At 30.8% G+C, this 18145-nt stretch overlaps 1 protein-coding gene across 1 annotated transcript; it reads right to left on the reverse strand.

The window, feature by feature from the left end:
- Window positions 1-1013: 1013 nt before the first annotated feature.
- eas (ethanolamine kinase 1) lies at window positions 1014-13758 on the reverse strand. Its single transcript, XM_088277669.1, has 8 exons — window positions 13591-13758; window positions 13341-13480; window positions 8788-8971; window positions 4232-4320; window positions 3902-4128; window positions 3058-3277; window positions 1720-2533; window positions 1014-1607 (listed from the first exon to the last, which is right to left on the reverse strand). The coding sequence occupies exons 1-7, from the start codon at window positions 13729-13731 to the stop codon at window positions 2467-2469; spliced, it is 1068 nt and encodes a 355-aa protein (XP_088133795.1). The 5' UTR covers window positions 13732-13758; the 3' UTR covers window positions 1014-1607; window positions 1720-2466.
- Between the last annotated feature and the right edge of the window lie 4387 nt (window positions 13759-18145).

Raw genomic sequence — 18145 nt, forward strand, 5'->3', positions numbered from 1 at the left:
ATTTAAGAAATATTTAATTAGGCTCCAGCCTTTCTCACAAGCTTGCTGAATACACAGTTTGGTGATCTTATATAATTGGTTGTTTCTAAACTTCCATTTAGCACCTTTATTTAATTTTTAGTACAAAAATTAATTTGATTATGCTCGTAATCCATTCTAACGTCTAACAGACACATCCAATGAATAAGGACTTTGAAAAAATTCTTAATGTACTTTTGGAATAGATTCATTTGTATAAAGCGTATTTACTGTACTCTCTTTATTTACAACTTAATTTTGGTTGTGAATTTGACTAAATATAATAATACTTTTAAAGTATTTCATGTTTACAATTATGTGTGGCTTTCAACTTTTCAATATATGACTGTATCACAATCCTTAAAAATATCTTAAGCATTTATTTATTCAATTAAATTGACATTTGGTTTACATATTTTCACATTAAATTTGATAAAAAAAACATTAGCTGCAAAATAAAACTTGGATCAAAATTAAACATTTTATTAGAATTTATAAGCTAAAATTTTTATGATTTGTGATAAATGTTGTATCTTTTATACAACTTAATTTTCTATTTATTAGAATTTGTGCCTTGCTTTAGTAATAATAATAATAATAATAGTAAATAATAATTAATATCTATTTACTATGTTAATAATATCAAAGTTGAAAAGCGAAAAGGATTTAGGGAAAACAGACATTTATAAAATTACTAAAAACTTACTTAACATATATATTTTAAAACACATATTTTCGGCCAAAATTCACCGCAATTCGATCACAGATCAATGGTATTCCATATCCACAATATTAAGTTAAACTAAATGTGTTTCCGTTACCATGCGATTTCATAGGAAATTTGATTTTGGGTTAAGATGAGGCTGCTACGGCACGATACAAAAGCTTTTTAACATTAAACGTCATTCACACAACTTGCTGAATTAGCAGGGTTGGACATACTGACGATTATAAATTTCACTTGGTAAATACCACTATTTCTTAAATTCGATTGATTTTTTTATTCATTCCGCATCATTTTCAAACACCATAAGATGACTGTGTTTATTTTTGATATTTTGTGGTATTAGTAAGTTGTCTGAATGATGCTCACTATTAGCAATATGTGGTTAAAGAAAAATAGATACTATGCATTTGGGATCGCAATTTTGGCGCGGTGTAATTCTGTTGTCATTTGAGTTTATTCGAAACTCTCCTAATGTTCTCAGAGTGACACTTGTGGCCTTTTCACTTTTCAGTCATAGCACAGGATTTTATTTTTTATTTTAAAGGAAAATTCTTATTCAATAAATACCAGTAAGATCTTAAATTTATAATTACAATTCATCAAGTATTTTTCATTGTGATATGGTTTATACTTTGCCCCCAAACAATCTTTGATAATTAAAAAAACAAACTTTTAGTGGGTAAAAAATAATCAATTACATAATTTTTTGCCATCTCAACATAGATAAATAAGAATATGGAATGTTTTGAATATTGAAAGCATTAACTTTGTGGATCATATTGATATATTATTTCGAGAAATAAAAATACTTTGTGTTTTGATCCACTCACATTTTTATTAACCAACTAGTTTCCGCAACAACCTGTTGCCTTCTTCAGGGTTTAATTTATGACAAATTTATGAGTCTTTTTTTGTCGTTTAATTTATGAGTCATAAATTAAACCCAGAAGAGGGCAACAGGTTGTTGCCGAAACTAGTTGGTAAATAAAAATGTGAGTGGATCAAAACACAAAGTATTTTTATTTCTTGAAATAATATAAGAATATGGAAGTCTGGGCATTTATTTACGGCTTACGACCGGCTTACAACCATCAAAAGCTTGGTTAAGTGATCAATTTACACATGTGTAACATTTACCAATTCTACCCATGATTGTCAACCACACTACTAAAATTTTTGAAACTTCTAGATATTTCTGTTGAGATGTCAAAAAGTAATGTAAAAATAACTCCTAATTGGAGATAATCCAGATTTGTGTACAAGTATTTGGACTCACTCAAAATGTTGTAAATAATCGATTACTTTGAACACAGAGATTAAAATCTACATCACATTAAATTTTAATCATAAAACATAACTTTGTTAAGTCAATAAATTTTTTTATCAAATGCATATTGATAGTTTTTTTAGAGATTGCAAATTTTGATATAACTTATCTAACAAATTTTAATTTGATTTTTTGTAAAACATTTTTGGATTCCATATGTACATTTACTTGTTTTATTCATTTGAAATGAAATACTTGATATACTACACTTGTTTATTTAATCAGTTAGTGCTTTCACCCACTAAAAGACATTTTCAGACTGGTAAAATATGGTTGGAGTGAGTAAAAGTTCTGGCTGGTCACATAAACATGTGTTTCTGTACAGAAATTTGATTTCTTTCAAATGTACCACACAATATTTAACAAATCATACACCAAATGATAATAATAAACATCAACTGGATTTGTTAAGAAAAATGTCCCTTTTAGCATAATATTCATTGAATCTTATAGCGGCATACCTGAAAAAAATCATTAAAAAAGTGTTAAAAAAATCATTATTTTTTTACTAAAATTCTACAATCTATCAAAATTCATTATATTTATGTATGTACTTAAATATAATGAATTTTAATAGTTTGTATCATTTGGGCACGTCAACCATAATCGCATGAATTATGACAAATGAATAAAAAATGTCCGCCGGCCACGGGAAAAACCGGTGAGTTTTTTTTTTTTTTGAATTACCTAACATCCAAGTGACTCTGAAATCTAGCTAAGGTTTATGCAACACCGCTTATCATGACCCTACTCAGGCTTCAACTTTTTAAGTTTCATAGCCTATGCCCACTCGTGAGTGGATTTACTCTTTATGTTTAAAGTTACTATCATTTCATGTAATTCATGAGTGAAAATTTTAAAAACACTCGGACAAAAACCGGTGAGGACACATTCATGTAAATTTATAGATGTAATTTTGTGTATGATGAAATAAAAAAATTAAACATGTTTGCATGTTTTCAAATGATATTATAGCAGTACTCACTCGAGGAAATCAAAGTCAATAGTAGAATATTCCGCTTGTATAAGGGCCCAAATTCCCCAAAAGAAGTGCGAAGCCAGAACAAACTGGCTAACTTGGTTGTACAGATTCTCTACTTCATTAGAGGTTACTTCCCGGTCTGAGAATGATTCCAGGTACTCTGTCAACCAGGACAACTGGAATTCTTTCGAGGGGTAGCGGCTGTAGTCAATATCCGTCAGACCTAGAAAATACAACAGCAAAAGTTTCAAGCACCTGGACAATATATACAGCTGGACGTGTGAATAATTTCTCCACCCTACTATGCCATAAATCATACAAATCATATATCAATATCAAATCATATTCTGACAGCACATACAAAATTCAGAAAATAAGACCATTAGAGCCTCACCAGGGTGGATACAGTCCCCAACACCCAGTGCACAACACCATTAAGACCCCCTTAACTTGCTGCCATCTTGTTCTATATATTTATTGCACATAAATATGTACATATATTTATTATTATTATTTTTTTTAATTATATTGTTATTTCTTTCGATCATTTTATGCATTCATTCATTATATTTTACAAAGTGATATGCCATACGAACTTTAAGGTGGGGACTGACCTCCACATTTCGTCTTAATGTAACATTCGCGGCGAGCATTCAACTTTGGATGGAGCACTCGGAACGCTGTAATGACTATACGAATGCTCGCATCGTAACGTGCGACGTTACGACGAAATGACTCCGGTCAGTCCCCACCTTTAGAGGCCTTCACACTTAAACTCGTGGTTTGGAATAAAAACAAATGAAATAATAAAATAATGGGGAAATACATTACAATGTTGTGTGCTTACCAACAAATTCAGCAAAATGGTTTCCAATGTCAAATGCTTGGTAATTGTAATCAGCATATTCATAATCAATAAAGGTGACCTTTTGTTTCTTTTCATTGTAGATTACATTTCCTAGCAACAGGTCGTTGTGCGCAAACACTACCGGGCTATCTAGTTTCGTGAGGTGGGATTTCAATCTCGGCAGTTCTTTTTGCAATTCACATAACGGCTTGATAATTTCCTCATATCTAGTAATCATAACATATGTTAACGAGAGATCAAACAGGTCATGGATACAGTGAAAATTTAAACTGATAGAAATTAATATTCATTTAAATATCTTTTTGTTACCTTATCTGTTGACAGGAGTTAGTATATTGTTCAGGTACAAGACTCAAAAATTTCTCCGTTTTGGACCATAATATTGGTTTTACACTTATCTGCAAGAAAACATTGTTTACATTAGCATTTACAGAACATTTAATAGTGTCTTTTTTATTATGGTTTTTATACAACTAAATACAATTTCTATACATTTCTAATCAATAATAATAATAATAATAAATCTTTATTCCAGCTTGACTTAGTGGTGGGTGCAATACTTAGTCAGCCATATATGTTCTACAACATTTTTTTTATAAAATGAAATTAAAAATAATAAACAAATAAAAATTAAAATAATGAAAAGAAACGGTGAAAGAAAAAAAAAGAAAATTTGGAGAGATAGATGAACATTAGCTTGTTGGTAAACGCAGCACTGTGCTCCAGTGCCGCCACATGTCCAGCCCCCAATACAATAATAATACAATCTTATAATTTTAGTTGCGCTGAGCCTCTCCAAAAAAGAGACTGAGCTCTTGTGCTTGGGGAGGGACTTTTTTCTTCTTTTTTGTTGTTGATAGTATCATGTTATACATAAAAAAAAGATATTACTGGGGGACATATATTTTTATGCGGTGCGAGGGAGTTCTCTTATTTAGTTTTCTATTGTAAGTCTGTATATGTTTGTTGTGTTCATTAATTTTTTTTTTTAGAGTGTGTCTTTTATGTTTAAATGGGATATTTTTTAATTCAATATTTCAATCCGGGGATACCTATATTAAATATTTCATTCATATTTTTATCTAATGAAAATCTTTATGATTCAATATAAATGTGTAAAAATCATATTTTCATTTATAATTTTATTTTTTCAAAATAAAGAAATAAAACACTACTTATTTGAGAATTATAAAATTGACAACACAACTGTTGCCCCTTATCTTCTGTAATTTTTTTTCACTGTAATATTTATACAATATTACCCTGGACCTGAAGCGGAGGGCTGATCACCTTTCCTTCATGTGTTGACGATCAAGATAACACTGCGTTTATATGATGCAGTGCCCTATGCACCATTGGGTGCGGATAAGGGTTAAAAGAAGAAGAAGAATCTTCTGTACTTCTGCGCAGCACCCTCTCACACTATGTTGAAACTACTTAACCGAAAGAGACGTTTAGCTCCTTCCACAAAAGCAGGTGCTTATAAATTGGTACATACAATTGTACTGAGTATTATCAGTAAAATCACGAATTTTTCTGCACAATAAGTATTGTATTGTGTACTGGGCTGATCTTATAATAGTACTATAGTACAGATTATAAAATTCATAAGTGTGAGTGAGAACTCCATAGGTCTCTCTCACACTTTTTCCAAGTTGAGCTGTGAATTTAACATAACTGAGTATGATTTTAGTACCGTAGAACAGGGCTACTTGAACTTTAATGTGTTACTTGTGCCCAGTACAAAAAAAATATTTAGATCTGTATTTGGTCTACAATAATGAACGTATCGACATGATTCATTGTTTCCCTGACAGGTGACACTTATTGTCACGATACGTTCATTATTGTAGACCAAATACAGTTTTAATTTTTTTTGTACTGGGCTCAATTAACACATCAAAGATCAAGTAGCCCCGTTCTACGGTACTCAATTAAATTTACCATTTCCCTACAGAAATGTCCGCCTCCGTAGTGTAATGGTCAGCATGCTCGCCTACCGTTCTGGAGGTCCCGGGTTCGATTCCCAGGGGGGTTTAATAAATATAAGTGATTTTTCACTCTAATATTTATTCAATATTACACTGGACTGGTACCTGAAGTGGAGGGCTGATCACCTTTCCTTCATGTGTAATCGATCGAGATAACACTGCGTTTATATGAAAGCAGTGCCCTATGCACCATTGGGGTGCGGTAAGGGATTTATTATTATTATTTATTATTTCCCTACAGAAGCAGGTAAATCACCTTTTTATTATACTTTGAGTGGTAGAGAAATACAGCTTTTGTAAATACAAAATTGCCTTTTACTTTGTCTTATTATTAAAAGGTATAATTTATTCCAGCGTCAAACAGATGTTGATTTGTCAAATTGAGTTATTTGGCTACTATTATTTCAACAAGGACTATGAAATGAATGTTTCCATCACTTAAGTTAATAGGTAATACTGAATGTACAATGTACATATAATTGATAGCATCAATGCCAATTGGCAATTCAGCTTGAATAACATTTGGGCTTTAAATGACTTGGGTCAATAAGAGTCAATAAGGAGTTAATTTCTAGTATTGAGTAGGTATTTAGGTATATGTATTTAATTTAAAGTCCACAAACTGTAAATTCAAATTATTACTGTAAACATTATTATACATTTTGTGTAAGTACATATTTCTGCCGGTACTAAGATCACACAAATACAATTCATGAAATGATTTGATTTGAAAGATTTCTTTAAAAAATATATGCAATTAAAATTTACAAATCAAGATAGAGCACTAGTCAGGCAAGGTATGAAACAACAGTGTTGCCAGCGTGGTGGCGCAGTGTTGCCAGTAATGGCAGTGAAGTATTGCCACTACAGCGAGGACCACAGGTTAACCAACATAAACATCTGACACTTATCATATATTTTATTTTATTTTAGGTACATAGATACATTTTTTTAATATTTTATTAATTATATGTATTATGGCTCTTTAGGCAAAGCCTGTGTTGAGCCGATATTGTTTAAATTTGCTTAGTCTCGGCTTGTTTGAGAAAGAAAATGAACAGAGACTCTTTTTTTAAACATCTATCAATCTCTCACTATAAATTATTTCACTTGTGTAAATAAAAACAGTTTTTTTAGAGATATATCAATTTGTATAACTGCCAAAGTTATACAAATAGATAATGAGTTATTGTGGCATTACTTTTGAGGGACTTGGAGATTTTGTTATTTTTAATTATTTAAATTTGGATGATAATTCATTGGAAAGTTTGAATGGTATAAATATTAATTCGGAGTGATGTGAGAAGGAACATGAAGAAAAAATGCATTTTTTTTAAAAACTGATACATTAAAATATTATTTGAATAGATGATACTACATTTTAAGTCTTCTTCTAACCATTGTCCGCACCCAATGGTGCATAGGATGCTGCATTGCATTGATACAGTATCGTCATGATCGATAATCACATAAAGAGAGGGTGATCAGTCCTGCGCTTTAGGTACCAGTATAGAGTAATATTTAATCAATATCAAGCTGAAAAATCACTTTTATTACTATTTCGATCCCCAGGAGTTAACCTGGTACCTTTAGCCCGTGCTATAAAGCCGAATAAACTAACCACTACACTACAGACACGGAAAAATTATTATTAAATAAATATTTAAAACAATCATAAATAAAAATCAGTATAAGCATTTAAAATATTACGACGCTATTTTTTAAAAGTAAATTTGTTTTAGGTCAATGTCAGTATCTCTTTATCACAAGTTTTGTGATATGAATACACTTTCGAGCGATGTTTAACTCTCATAAACACGATTTTCGTAACTGATTTCATAATATCAAATAACTTTGATTGCATGTCGATTTTTTGGTAATCTGAAATTAAATTTTATGTCACATTATCAACGGGCAAAAACGCAGGAAAAATGTTAGATAAATTACTTAATACACTTCTATGGTGCATTTTAAAGGCTGTCTGCATTTTTTAATCGACCCTCTTATGGTATTTGATACCATGCAGACACATGATTTTATTTGAACTACAATAGACATCTCATTAAAGATGAAGAAGTATATGGAAGTCCGGGCATTTACGGGGATGACGACCGTCATAGGCTGGTATAATTTATCACTTTACACAAATGAAAATTAGTTAATAAAAGAATATAATTTATATTTGAAGCACTAATTTTGTAATTTTCCATTTTATAATTAAAATGTAACTTTGTTTTAAAATCACTATAAATATTTTATTTTAACTTAATTATAATGTCTACCGGTTTCCAAGCTAACCGCTTCTTTATCAAGACTGATTAATCAGTCTTGATAAAGAAATGGTTAGGTTCAAAACCGGTATGTAGACATTATAATTAAGTTATAATAAAAAAATTATAGATTTTTTTTACAAAAAAGGTACATTTTAATTAAAGAAAAAATATTTTTTTAAACATGTCTAAATGTGCTAAAGGTGGTTGGAATGGGTCTGTTTATATGTAGATATGTGAGGAATGTCCGCCTCCATAGTGTAATGGTCAGCACGCTCGGCTACCGTTCTGGAGGTCCCGGGTTCGATTCCCAGTTATTAGTGATTTTTTCACTGTCATATTTATTCAATATTACCCTGGACTGGTACCCGAAGCGGAGGGCTGATCACCTTTCCTTCATGTGTAAACGATCAAGATAACACTGCGTTTATATGACGCAGTGTCCTATGCACCATTGGGGTGCGGATAAGGGTTTTATTATTATTATTATTATGTTAGGAATATTTGTGTTGCTAGTTTTTGATCTGTGTATTTAACTTCATGTATAGCGACGGATTGTAAAATAAGATAGCGTTTTAACCGTCTGTTAAAATAACAAAGTTACCTCATCATCCTTTCGCACTTTATGCATGGAGGCCATCTGTTGCGCTATCAGCTTCCACACTGAAGGTAAAAGAATACTCTCCACGGTGAGTGTAACCCCCGACACATACTGGTAAGCCAACCCGTTCTCAAACACAGCATAGAGACTTGGCGCCAACCCTGCCTTGTGCAAAACTTTGATATTTCTGAAAAAAATAAAATGATTTTAGATAATTTATTTAACACCACTCATTAATAAGCCATTTTAGTTCACAATATGTAATTCTATACATTATTTAGGCAGCTTCTGTAGTGAAATGATCAGAACGCTCGGCTACCATTCTGGAGGTCCCGGGTTCGATTCCCGGGGGGGGTCAAATAAATAGAAGTGATTTTTTCAATATAATATTTATTCAGTGTTACCCTGGACTGGTACCTGAAAAAAAGGGCTGATCACCTTTCCTTCATGTGTTAAAGATCAAGATAACACTGTGTTTATATGATTGAGTGCCCTATGCACCACTGGGTGCGGATAAGGGTTTGAAGAACAAGAAGAAGATTTAGGACAAAAAAATCATCACCGGTCTCGTGAATTTAATTTTTTTTAACCAATAGACCGAGGAACAACCATCTCCTCTTTTTTTGAAGTCCAAAATGTCGGGTTGTGGTCCCGTGGTTAGTGTCGCAGACTCTTGAGTCAGAGTTTCTCGATTCGAATCCAACCTACCAAAATTTGATACCTATTTCTAATAATGAGCCGCTTAGGCTCACAGAAAAAGTATGAAATTCAAGTATTTTTGTGAATAATAAAAAAACAAATATTTCTCTTCAAAGATTTTGCAGCTTTATGCAAGTTTATTGCAAGTTTGTGACCACCGCAGCAAGAAAGAGCACAACCCAGCTGACAGTTCTTTTATTTTGTTAAAACAATTGTTAATTATGTCCTGAAATGGATTTACATGAGCCAGTCTGATAATAACTATCGCCATTGAGACAAAGAAATCAGGGATTTTTTTAACATTTGCTTCTCTGGAAATTTTAATAATGCATGTTTGTAATGAAGTTTTTTTGGTTTTGTTTTAAAAAGAGAAATATTTATGATTTTATTATTTATAAAAATATTTCTGTGAGCCTAAGCGGCTTATTATTGAAAATAGGTATCAAATTGTGGTAGAGTGGATCCGAACCCAGAAACTCTGACTCTAAGAGCCTGCGACACTAACCAAGGGATCACAACCCGACACTTATGTTTATTATGTATGTTTAAATAGGTTATATAATAGATAGCGATCTACATTTTTTAAAATTAACCAGTAAAGTCACTCAGCCAGGATTTGTTTTTAGCATTCATCCCGGTAAATCGAGGATCTTCGATACTTTAGAAAATTCCTTTTCTATAATGCAAATATTACAATAAATTCAAAGTTTATTTCATCAAAACATTTCTTTGGGTTAGATAAAAAGCAGATGACCTTCAACAAAAGGAGATGTAGGTACCATGGCACAGAAATATACAGCTAAATGAACGTTCAAATTATCATTATTGATCTGCTGACTCATACAACAATAAATTAATTTGTCAAATATGTTTAACCTTTTGAAACCCTGAGACGAATCAGGGTGCCATAAAAAATGAATATTTTTTTACTAATTCCGTTCAGTAAGAAAAAAACAGAGTTTTTGTTAATTTGCAGAATAGGATATAATCATTCAGCAGGAATATCGGATTCAAGATACTAGATCATATATAGAAAGGAATATTTTAATTTTCAATGACATAATTCGCTCAATAAAAATGACATTTTAGCAAATGATAGTGATATTGCATTTTTACCAGTATACATGTTTTATGAAAATTGATACCAATGCTGTCAAAAGCAGTCCAAAAATTATTTTTTCCTGTTGATTCCAGCTTCAATTAGGAATAGGGGCAAGCTCCACTTCGAGGTACAAAATCATTGCTATTCAACAATATTGGCAGCAGTTCAAAGAGTCGTTTATTTTTTTATATCTCTCATATTTCTTTACAAAATTGATTTAGAACAAGGGTGGCCAACCTGCGACCCGCGGGCCGCATGCGGCCTGCCGGGTGTCTACTTGTGGCCCGCGGAGCATATCACACATTTTTTTATTATTATTTTTCGCATTGCCTAACTTTAATCTAATAAATATGTTTGATTCTCATTTTTGGTTTATCTTAAAAAAAAAACTATATATTTCTTGTTTGATTCGTATAAAAAAAATTGTTTAATGGCCAAGTAGGAAATCTCATTTATAAAATTTGGCCCGGATGCTGAAAATGTTGGCCACCCATGATTAAGAACATTAAAGCTTCCCCTGCAATATTTATTATTAATTTATTTGTTAATAATAATAATAATAATAAAACCTTTATCCGCACCCCAATGGTGCATAGGGCACTGCGTCATATAAACGCAGTGTTATCTTGATCGTTTACACATGAAGGAAAGGTGATCAGCCCTCCGCTTCCAGTACTAGTCCAAGGTAATATTGAATAAATATAAGAGTGAAAAAATCACTTATATTTATTTGACCCCCCCTGGGAATCGAACCCGGGACCTCCAGTACGGTAGCTGAGCCTGCGTACCATTACACTACGGAGGCGGACATATGTTAATAAAGAGAAATAAAATAAAAAGATTTTCCCATTTTTTGAGTTCACATTGTGAAGTCATGACTAATTATTTGCCTGCAAATTATGATTGATATAAATGCACAATCGTTTATCATATCTGAACACAATTTTATGCACATTATGTCATTATTACACATCACGATAAACACTACTGATAGGAAGGGCTAGATAATAATGAATTTTTATCTGTGTTTATTTTATCATTATGTTATAAATACCATGTTGTTTATGAATGCAGGTATGTTTTACAAGTATTTATTTTTCTTGATGTCTAAATATATAAAGATATGGAAATACATTTCAGATTAAAAAAAAAAAATTATACATAAATTTATTTACCATTTTATTTCATAGCCTCAGAGCTATTCACAATAAATAAAATAAAATATCTTTAGATCCAATATTTTTTTAAACTTTTGTTCATTACAGCAAACTTTTTTATTCATTACAGCAAAAATAATAAATCCAAAGCAGTATTTCTCAAAGTGGGCGATAACGCTTCCTTGTGGGCGTTCTAGAAGACTTTTACAGGGCATAAGATGCCCAAAGAGACAGATAGAAGTGCTAAGAAGTAAGATATATATTTTTATTCCTTTCCTCTTTCTATGATGGGACATTCTGGCGGTTTTATTTTCACCTTTGACGAGAAATTTTGATATGGGTGGCACCAGACTAAAAAAGTTTGGGAACCTGTGATCTAAAGCAAATCATAATCATTACTCATATATAGTATCTGAGAGGGTTTTAGTTCAACGATTTAACTTTTTCTTCGTCTAACTCTTGTCTGCACCTAATGGTGCATCACATCAATGCAGTGTTATCTTGATATTTACAGAAAATAAGGTGATCAGTTCTGCGTTTCAGGTATCATTCCAGGATGATATTAAATAAATATTGAAGTGAAAAATGGGATATGTTTATTTTGACCATTTTTTCCAATCTCACTAACTACTACACTGCAGAGATAGGTTTTTAGTACAAAACATTTATATTTATTTTGTATGTAAATGGATAGCTAAGGAGCTTGACATTAATTAAATGAAATTAAACATTGACTCAAATTATTATTTCTTTTATATTTAAAATGAAAATGTAACTTTGTTTTTAAAAAAATCACTATAAATATTTTATTATAACTTAATTATAATGTCTACCGGTTTCGAAGCTAACCGCTTCTTTATCATGACTTATTAATACTAAAAGATAAAGAAGCGGTTAGCTTCGAAACCGGTAGACATTATAATTAAGTTATAATAAAATATTTTAGTGATTTTAAAACAAAGTAACATTTTAATTATAAAGTGGAAAATCACAAAGTTTGTGCTTCAAATATAAATTATAATATTTTTATTTATTTAAGATTTTCAATTATATTTAAAATTTAGTACAAGGACTTGGTTAGACAGCAAAACAAAACACAATAATAATTTGTTGATTTGTGTGTGGTCATCTTTGATATTATTATGTCTTTTTGTTTATTATCATATAATTTTGAAATAAATATATTTAAAAAAAAAACCTTTTTAGAGTAAGAAAAAAACTATTTCCAGACATAGGTTTACATGGCTTTCAGGTATATGCAGTCAATTTTCTGTTGTTAAACCGGTGGAAATTTATTTTTAAAATGTACTCAAATGACTTATTTTTTTACAATGAAAAATGAAGCAATAATAAAAATATGCAGGTACGTATACAAAAAAAATAATAAGAGAGAAAAAATATGTAATAGGTATCTATCACATAGTGAAAATTTTGTAAATTTATTAGCGCACGATTTTTTTTTTAAAATTACATATGCTGCATGAATAATTTAAATCCTAAATATAAAATATAAAGCAAATTGAAAATATGATAAATGTGGGTAAAAACAAAATAAGAGTAAAAATTTAAATAAATAGGGTATAAATTAAATTACCTACCTCAATTCAGCCTTTCTGTCGATAAGCAAATCCGTTTTGTTTCCGTAAATTCGAACCAAGACGACATCTTTCATGTCAATTTCGTCTCTATAGTTGTAAAAGCAACCGACTAGCTTATTTGTTATACCGTCAGTAAAAACCTAGAAGAAAAATAGTGAGTTTAATTTTTACGCGAAAATGACATATGCGCGAGTGGTATTCTAATTGGAATCGCATGCGGAAAATTCCTTGAAAATTCCGGAAAGTTAACCTTGTAAATCACATTTTCGACGTTCCAGTTTGGCCTTAGTGCGGCAATTATTTTTGATACGCCTTTATAAATGTCATTTTCGCTGATACAAATCGGTATATAAACGTCACCCCCCATGATCGTGAACTGAGGGGCGTCCATCCAACTCCGCTCGCACAAGCGCTCTGCGCCGATCGGTGATTTGGTGATTGTGATTCAACGTGCGACCCGATTCACTGAACCGGGTCGTTCATTTTGTTTGGACCGATTCGTTATTTCACACCCGCTAAAGAATATAAATATGTAACAATTTTTTATTATTATTTAATACGGTTACAAAAGTTTTCAAAAAAATATTGCATTTTCTAGACATTTCTTATTTTACAATCTTAAAATTAATAACGCAGTTCTCTCCAATAAAGAGACTAAGCTCTTGTGCTTGGAGAGGGACTTATTATTTAGTGTTTATGTATGTTGGTAGTATGATTTTTATTTATTTATATTTGATTATAATTGTTTTTTAGTGTTTTTTTCTTCTTGGATTAACGCGTATATAATTCATTTAATTTCTTTTTGAGCATTTTGATGTCTTCAATTTTTTATTATATCTGTACGAAGGTTATTAAAGTACTTGGTTCCCAAATATTTAAAGTTCTGTTGGAATTGTTTGGTATTGCATTTTAGTATTGTAAAGTCATGTTGGTATCTCGAAGATGAACTTTTATTTCCGCCTCCGTAGTGTAATGGTAAACACACTCTGCTACCGTACTGGAGGTCCCAGGTTCGATTCCCAGGGGTGAGTCAAATAAATAAAACTGATTTTTTCACTTTAATATCCATTCAATATTACCCTGGACTGGTAACTGAAGCGGAGGGCTGATCACCTTTCCTTCATGTGTTAACGATCAAGATAACACTACGTTTATATGATGCAGTACCCTATGCACCATCGGGTCCGGATAAGGGTTAAAAAAGTATTTTTCACCCTTAAATAGTTAGGGAATTGCTGTTTTTTTTAATGGTTTCTACTTTTTCTTTTTATTTCTATTTGTATTCTGTTCTCACAAGTATCCCACGCCCGTTCCTTCCAATGACAAAATCATTAATTAATTTTAAAGTTCAGGGCTATCTTAAAGTGAATTGAAAAAAATATTTCCTTATGCAAGATAAATCTACCTATAAAAGGGACAATAGCGTATATGTAAGTCATATTAACTAGCCTTGCAAAACATAGTTCCCTTTTGATATACGTGATTTAAATTATTTTACGCAACCTTGGCGCCGCGCCGTAACTTTTGCGACATTAAATCATAGCAGCATTATGTAAATATATTAATTTTAAAACGTGTATTGGTTTTATTGACTTTTATTGATATTTTACGAATAATGATAAATTAAATAAAAAAAAAACATTTTCATGAAACAAGCATCTGAGTAATTAATTTCGTAAGAAAATAGTTTTTATTTTAGATGGCACGGTTAGTTTCAAGATCCGGATAATAATAAATTTGGTTAAATTATATAGCACCATTTTTCTCGAAAAAAAAAAACCGGATCGTAAAATATTGAAAAGTATTGCCAAACCTGGAAGGAATGAATACTGAAATATTTCACTAACCATCACGCCGCTTCACGCGGGGGTAGGCAGATAGAATATAATGCATCACTAATATCTTTGCAAACAATCATCGCCTCCTCCACACTCATGCTCCTCTTCACACGTACCCGCAGATTATTTCGATTCCTGACATGACCACTTTCAAGTATTTGAAATACTGACAAGTTTGCCTAGGTTTTCCTCTGCTCCTATTTCCAACTACTTTCACCTTATAAATTTGTTTAAATGTTCTTTCGTAACTCATTCGTTCCACATGTCCAAACCATCTCAACACACCTTTCTTAATTTCATCTATAATTATTATGCCTCACATTCTTTCCTTATTTCACCTTTCGAACATCTATCATTATTTTCATATATCGTTTTGCCGCACATTCGTTTGAGAGGTCGCATTTCGACTGCATGTATACATCCTTATTTTACCAACTCCATGAATCACTTCCATATATGTATTAGGGTTGGTTCCAGGATTCCGCCGTTCACTCTGTTCCCACCATTCACAATTATTTCTATATCTTTATCACTCTTTTCATCCCCAAAAAACTGAAATATCTGTGTAATAAATAATAATTTAATAAAAATATTATATCTACAATCTGGAAATCTAGTATATTACGAATCTCTTGAAATATGGAGGCGTAATTTGTTAATGCTTATGAATATAAAAAAATAATACAAACATCCACACATTATCTGCATTTTGATAAGACTTGGCGGATATACGACCGCTCTAGATATTACACTTTTATATAACTATATTTTAAATTAAAATGTTATTTTATACTTCAATGTTTGCCCGCATATCGTATGTAGTTAGAACATTTAGTTACACCTACCACCATATTCATATGTGTATTTATATATATAATGTACTAACTTGACTTGACACGCTGGACTGCGATTCCTTAACTCGTAAAAATGCGCGATTTCATATCTAGCCTCGAGTCGAGACGGGTACGGCGTAATATATGGCATAAGATACCTACCTACCTATTGAAACGTCAACTTATTTTTTTATACTTACGTTAAAGATATACGTTGTGAACAGAAATAAACATGCTTTTACAATAAATTGGATATGCCAATATGTAGCAGATTTTGGTAATATCAAATGTCAAAAATTGGCGATAATTTTTCGTTTGAAATAACTTTCGCGTATGCGCATGCTGTTTAATATCGGTAAAGTTGGGCACACTGTTGTTGTTACCACAATAGGGGTAGTAATTTTTGTTAAACCCAACATTCGCTATTTTTATTTTTATTTATTGTACAATTTATATAGCGCTGTTTTCGTGAGGATCACCCGAAGGGCGCTTTATAATTTAAAATAATGAATGAGGGGATTTTCTGCCTATTACAGGTTGACTGACAATCTTCAAGAAAAAATTTCAAGAAATTGTAAATGGATTTGACTCCTTAATTTCTCTATTTGTTTCCTAGTGTGAAATTTTTCCGAAAAAAAAATCATTTTTTTATTTGATTAAATCTTCTTCCGACCCTTAACAGCACTTGATAGTGCATAGGACACTGCATCACAATGTTACTTGACAGACACAATGTTACTTGATCAATAATTATATAAAAAAAAAACAAGGTAATTAGTCTTGTGTTTCAGATACTATTAATTTAATATTACCCTGGGCTGGTACCTGAAACGCAGGGCTGATCACCCTACCTTTGTGTATTGAAACAACACTGCTTTCTAACAATGTAGTGCCCTATGCACCATTGAATGCGGGTTAGAAGGAGTATAATAATTTAATGATTATTTTATAAACTATAAAATCACATTTTTGTCCCTAACTTTTGAAGCTTTATTTATTGAATGAAAAAATGCAAATAGCATCTTTGGGCATGGATGTATTAACAAAACAATAATTTTTCAAATGTAAATTTTAATAAAGCATATTTGACACTTCGCTCACTACTTTCAAGAACTTCATAAAAAAAACTTGATTTTTCAGGAGAACGTTTTTAAAATTTAAAAATATAATACAATGTATTAAAAATAAATATCAAGCCACTTATTGAACTTTTTACTGTAAAACAGATCTTTTTAGGTAAAACCTGAAGGTTTTTTCTCCATTTGAAAAATATTTAGTATATTTTAAAAAAATAATTAAACAATACCTTTTCTTCAAAATGTAAAAACAACATTTTCTGCCCTGTAGCGGGTAAATATTAAGTAAAAAATATGCCTCTTTTGCTGGGATATAGTACATTTTCTGGGGATTCCGAAAACATGTACAACTGAAAATTGATGTTTTTGATTTATGACGTTCTTGAAAGGAGTGAGCGACTTGAGATAAAACACGATGATTTATTTACTGCAACTAGGTGTCGATATAAAATTACGATATTTCTTCAATAAAATAATACATATTACGGAAATATGTGCTTAGTTTCGTTAATATTTCAAATAAAAAAATCTGATACTGTACAATATTTTATTTTATATTTATTGTAAACAATTTTAAATAATTCAATAACACAATTAACTATGTAGTGATATATAAGTAGTTTAATAATAATAAATAACTGTTAACTCTAAAATCATTTCCTAACAATATTCATATTTACATGTGCCTAATATTAATTTATAATATAAAAGAAACATTGATTTTGTATCATTAATAATAATCTACTAAAAATTAACTAAAAATTAAACTTTTACTCTTTTATTTTTCCCAATATGTACGACAATTTTATTATAATTTTATATATACATATTTCATTAACTTTTATTTAATTATTGTAATATTCATAAACGTAAGTTGATAAATAATAGTTGATAAAATTAATTTATTACTGAAAACTGTAGATGTAAAATATAACCATTTTCAAGTATTTATATTTGCCGCAGTTTATTTAATCCAGCTTTAAATTGAAGGTAATTTTTTTAAATAAGAAGACTTTGTCTTTAATTTTTTACACATCAGACTTTTATACAAATCACTT

The sequence above is a fragment of the Brachycentrus maculatus genome, unplaced genomic scaffold, assembly GCF_059751285.1.
Source record: "Brachycentrus maculatus isolate JH-2025_06_01 unplaced genomic scaffold, ASM5975128v1 h1tg000049l, whole genome shotgun sequence".
Taxonomy (NCBI): domain Eukaryota; kingdom Metazoa; phylum Arthropoda; class Insecta; order Trichoptera; family Brachycentridae; genus Brachycentrus; species Brachycentrus maculatus.